This window comes from Conger conger, chromosome 5, assembly GCF_963514075.1.
Source record: "Conger conger chromosome 5, fConCon1.1, whole genome shotgun sequence".
Lineage (NCBI taxonomy): Eukaryota > Metazoa > Chordata > Actinopteri > Anguilliformes > Congridae > Conger > Conger conger.
In genome coordinates this window covers 42,462,484-42,468,280 of record NC_083764.1, presented here as the reverse complement: position 1 = coordinate 42,468,280, position 5,797 = coordinate 42,462,484, and the positions used below count along the sequence as shown (strand labels likewise).

The window sequence follows — 5,797 nt, the reverse complement described above, 5'->3', positions numbered from 1 at the left end:
CCCTGCTGAAATAAGGGTGCAGCACTTATGTGTTATTTAGAGTCCAAAAAATACAACTTGCTTTATAAGTAAAATATGCATTGCCCTTTTGCAGATTGTGAATATGGTTTACTCCAAAAGTACTATCACATGCACTAGGATGTATTTTATTCATTTTGTTCTAACATGCTTTTATAAATGTATATGTAAAATAATTATTGTAATACTTTATAATGAACTAATGTTGTAGTTAACAAACTTTTGAGAAGTTAATCTGTACAACTTTGTTTGTCTATTTGTAGATCATTAATTTATGTCAACTACATTAGAAATATGCCAATTCATTTTGGAATGAAAACAAAAAGTTAATGGATTTGTTAATGGTTAACTAATTATTTTCATCCTGCGGTTTTCAGACGTAGAAATATTTATGTGACTAATACATTAGTTTGTAATGAGCAAATACATAAACTAACAAAAAATAATTGAATGCTTAATTAATGTATTTGTACATAATTTATTTCATGATTAACAAATGCATTCATGAATTCATGTCCCTTCTAAAGTGTGACCAAAGTTATCTTTGTAATTTCCTTTGTCACTAGAGGAAGGAGGATTTTTAAGGACTTCTGTGTCTTCTTGTGCAGCAGCCCCATCCGTCAGTCACCCAAAGTCTACCTGCACAAGCTCAGTATTAAGTGCCCACCTCAAACTCAGTTGTGGAACTGATGAGTGAAAAGATCAAACAATTGGCATGAATGTATTTTTTCTGAAGAGCGCATGCTTGTCTGCACTCACCCCAATTGACAAAGAAGGATTCAGTGATGACCAGAGCTTTCAAAATGTACATAAAACATACGCAAAATGAATGCATTAAAATACCCATTAATCTATATGGATATGCAGAAGAGAGATCCCATAGGCCCATAACGTTCTTTGCTCTTATAAAAGCCCCTTGCCCAATTGAACAGTTTTCTTCTCTGTCTCCTGTGTACATCCCATATTAATGACAGTCAAGCAGTTTCATCTGACAACATTGCAGTAGGAATCATCCAATATGACACTCCAGATTGCTGAATGAAAAGAAAGATCAAATTTATGTTTCAAGATCTCAGAGAGGTCTTAAAAATTGATTACACAATAAAGATTACATTTTAAATAATTATTTTAGCCAACACATACAGTGACTTGTGACTACAAAGGCAAGCATATTTGTTTGTTTTCGATTGCTATACCATCGTTGCGCACGCGAGGGCATTGCAGACATAGAAGTATAGAAAAAAAGCTAACATTTGATAGGTTCGAGAATTTACTAGATATGATAAAGATATGATAAGGGCAGAGTACAGCGGGGTAAATGTTGTATTTATATGTATTTGCGACCATATTTTCAGTGGGACATCGCTCAATAGGATCAAGGCTTATATATTCGCTTATCGTCGACTTTCAGCGTGTGGCTCGTTGGTCTAGGGGTATGATTCTCGCTTTGGGTGCGAGAGGTCCCGGGTTCAAATCCCGGACGAGCCCTTGTTTTTTTTTTTGGATTAACCCTTTTGCTAAAGTCACTCAGCGTTTTCTTTGTTTTACCTATTGAAGATTTAGGGACAGCTGGTTGATACTATTCAATAAATGGTGACTGTAAAACAAGCCCATGATGTTGCTCAGAATTATTTAAAAGTCCGGTATGGTCTAAAAACTTGAACAGATGTCCGTCTGAGTGTTGTTGTTTGTGTCTGCAGTTGTTGGTATATAAACTAAAGAATAGAACCATGGGCCAATATGGCAAAAATAAAATAAACATGATCAGATAATGTGCATTACAGGCTAAAGGAACAATCTCTTGGATACCAATATTGTGTCTACATACAATAAGTCTGGACAAATTTTTCAATGGAACAGAATTTTGGAGGGTACCGTTTTGCTCAATAAAGAGTCAATAAAGTGATCCCCCCAAGCTAGTGAAGTATGATGATGAACATACATTTCATATAATACATGCAAAGGAAAAATGTAAACTACACGGTTTTGCCTGAGGATTATATAAACAGATATTACCAAAATATGATCATTACAGGCTGACAGACTAGACTAGACTAATAATCAAGTAGATTTAAAAACTACAATTTCATCTAAACTATTAAACAGAGGGCTAAAACAAATGCCTGCCATCCATCCATCGATCCATACATCCATCCATCCATCCATCCATCCATCATCTTAACCCACTTATCCTGCACAGGGTCACTGGAGCCCATCCCAGGATACACTGGGCGAAAGGCAGGAATACACCCTGGTGAGGTCAGTCCATCACAGGGCACACACACCATTCACTCACACCCATGGGAAATTTAGACTCTCTAATCAGCCTAACCTGCATGTCTTTGGACTGTGTGAGGGAACCGGAGTACCCAGAGGAAATCCATGTGAACATGGGGAGAACATGCAAACTCCACACAGAGAGGCCCCGGCCGACGGGGATTCAAACCCAGGACCTCCTTGCTGTGAGGCAGCAGTGCTACCCACTGCACCATCCGTGCCAGCTGGCTGAAACAAATGTTGCCTGTGAAATGAAAAATAAGTCAGTTAAATTCAGCAGTGTCCTGGATTTGGAAATATATAAAAGCTTTTTTTAAATTTGGTAAAACCAGGTAATGTTTTTTGAAGCTTTTGGGGCGGGATTGGTGGTAAATAAACTGGAGATAAATGTCCCACACAGGCGTGTTGCGCCTCTCTTGAACTTTATTGTTTTTTGCCAGAAGGTTATCAGGAGGTTCAATAAAGTATTATAGTATTATAATAATTATTTTTTAAAGCCTCTCAAGAATAGAACACGTGCTTGATAGTACAGATGAAATATGATACAAGTTACAACATCGGAGGATACAATAAAAGCAGCATGAAAACAGGAACAGGAAAAGGTAGTCAAAAAAGGTGGTAATCACAGAAATTCTTTGGAAAGGTTTATCTGTATTACATGGAATTCAATGAGGGTGTGCAGGAAACTGAAAATGAAATTAACATTTAAGTAACATGTGTCAAACCTGTACACATGCCCAATATTGTGTCACCATAAGTCAAACTGGAGTGTCTAGCAAAATATGTCAATGAAATATGCAGTTTGGAGAGCATAATCTTCCTTAATCAAATTTCTTTGGAACTTAGCTGGAAAAAGAGAGGCGGGCCAATTGTTCACAGCGCCTATAAAACATTGTCTGGTATAACTGAGGTTCCATTACGACCGAGAGGGCGAAAGAGAGAAAGCTTGAAAGACTGACAGAATCAGCTCATCAAGCTGAGGGGACCAGATTGAGCACCCAGAAACACTGCAAATACAACAAGTAGCCATTCCAGGGAAAAACAGCATCCTTTGTCCGGCTTCAAGGGTAACCACTGCAGTGAGTTAAAAGTTTTGATCCTATTGCTTTTAATTTCAGAAGATTTAATTCCATTATTTGCAGGGATATGAAGACTCTATTGATATTACTCAGGATTCTCTACCCCTGTGTATTCCAGCTTTAAATGCAATTTATTTGTAATGTTAACTGATTTACAGTCCATTATTATTTTTAAAGAATCAATTTAATTAAAAACTGGAAATATATAATTATATTCCGTTTCAACCACTGAATTTCAGCAAGCCTTAAGTAATGCAGGTAATATGCAAATGTTCACTGCTAAAGTAAGCCTTGCCTGTGTTGACAGTCTGAATGCTCAACATATTTTATTCTTCACCGCCCACTCTGCCATGTAAACACATAGATGAGGAAAGATGAGTAGAGGCTTGTTTTTACATTCTTGACTTGACAATATTGAACAGCTGGAAGTCTAGTTAGTATATATAATAACACATAATTGAATAATAATACAAAATCTAAAAAATAATGTGCGTGTATGTGTTAAATGTAAAAATATTAGGACAGTGACACATTTTTTGTTTTGGTTCTGTACTCCAGCACAGATGATTTGACACACTGAAATAAAACAAGCAGACTGTCAGCCTTTTTATGGTATTTACTGGGTGATTCACATATTGGGTGACCTACAATCCCCACCAAACCAACATGTGACTGACAGGTGTTTCTTGTTGCCCAGATGTGTCCTGTTAGATTGATTGGTTAAACAATAAATTGTTCTGAATATCCACTCTTGGTTTTATCCTTGGGTTTTGCACGACTGCCTACCTGGGTGACAGGCTGTGTTAGGGTGGCATAAAACAGAACACCATGCTGTCAAAGACCTCGCTGTTTGTCAGACCAAAAAAAAATTCTTCCAGGTCTTTGAGTTTGTCACATGGCTCCTAACATGTGGCAACACAGTAAAATGAGAAAAAAGCAATGGGACTGTCTGAATGCACTGTATGTGTGTGCATGTGTTTGTGTGTGTTTGTGTGCGTAGGTTATTAAACTAATAATCATTATATATTGCTGCCCGAAGTGAAAATTAAATCAATATAAATCCATGTGACAGATGACACATCTTCCCTAAATTACCTGGGGCTCCAGTCGTGTTAACATTGTTTACTATTTCAAAATTGATCCAGAATAACTTGCATAACTGTCATTTGGCACAAAATATATTCATACATTAGGAATTCACTCGTACCTTTTGAGAGCAACAGGCTGTGCAGGTTTTCTTTGTTTCTCTGAGCCTAAACAATTAATTAAAGTGTTTTTATACAGATGACTCACTGGACCTAATTTCGCAAGTGAGAATTAATTGTGGACTTTAAGACGAAAACACAATCCAGCTGATTTACTGATCTAAGGCAAAAATCAGGCTAAGCACTTTTCTCAAGTGTAGAATCAAGGTGTGCCAACCAGACCTGGTTCCAATCCATAATCTGTCCAATCCATTTCTGTGCTTGATGGTGCATTGGAACCATATTAAATACTCTCAAAAAGTGCAAACCCTGACTTCTGGTCTGGTTGGCTCAATAGCACCAAGAACAATTGAGTACAGAAAAGTATTTGAATCAAAAACAATGACATATTTGTCCCAGGTCTGGTCCCCACATTGGCACCCAGTTCCATTTTGTCCTCCACACAGATGTCATGGTGTGTAACTGTAACTCTGTTTCTTCTCCACAGTCCCCACAAGTGTGGTGAAAGATGGTTGAGTGTGAGGGGAACAGGGAGTGCGGGGTGTGCTACCAGACTTACAACCGCTGGGAGCGAATCCCGCGCGTGCTGCACTGCAACCATGCCTTGTGCACTCTGTGCCTGAAAAGGTTGTGCCAGTCCGTGAGCTCCCTGCTGGCCATACGCTGCCCGTTCTGCCGCTGGACCACTTTCATAGGGCCCAACCTCACCCTGCAGGAGGGGCTGTGGGTCCACTCCGAGCTGTGGGATCAAATCTCTGAATACGAGGAGGGGTGCGAGAAAGAAGAAGAGGAGGAAGAGGAGGCGGAGGAGGAGAGGGGGGAGGAGCAGGCCAAAGAGACGCAACTCACTCAACAGCCTAAACGGTGACTATACATGCCCCCTCCCCAAACATGATGTAGCATCTTACAGGTCAGGCCAGTTTGACTTCAGGGAATTAATGGAACTTAGGATTCAGGAGTACAGTATATGAGTTTTTGTCACAGCTCCGATTTGTCCCCTGTAGGGAAAGTGAGTCTCTGGTCTTACTATCAAGAACAATATATTCCTCTATGCTGAAACCTACGATATTTAACACACTTGTATGATGTCGAGTTAAAATACTTTGAATGTTTTTGTCTGCCAGGTTTAAAAAGGTTATAAATGGTTGGCATTTATATAGTGCCTTTATCCAAAGCGCTGTACAATTGATGCTTCTCATTCACCCACTCACACACCAA

General features: G+C 38.8%; 1 protein-coding gene and 1 non-coding gene across 2 annotated transcripts; both read left to right on the top strand.

Moving 5' to 3' along the window:
• Positions 1 to 1,434: 1,434 nt before the first annotated feature.
• On the top strand, positions 1,435 to 1,506 carry trnap-ugg (transfer RNA proline (anticodon UGG)). The gene has a single exon. It is a non-coding gene; the product is annotated as a tRNA-Pro (tRNA).
• A 1,850-nt stretch (positions 1,507 to 3,356) lies between these two features.
• LOC133128871 (E3 ubiquitin-protein ligase RNF186-like) lies at positions 3,357 to 5,447 on the top strand. Its single transcript, XM_061242676.1, has 2 exons — positions 3,357 to 3,374; positions 5,067 to 5,447. The coding sequence occupies exon 2, from the start codon at positions 5,088 to 5,090 to the stop codon at positions 5,445 to 5,447; it is 360 nt and encodes a 119-aa protein (XP_061098660.1). The 5' UTR covers positions 3,357 to 3,374; positions 5,067 to 5,087.
• Positions 5,448 to 5,797: the final 350 nt, after the last annotated feature.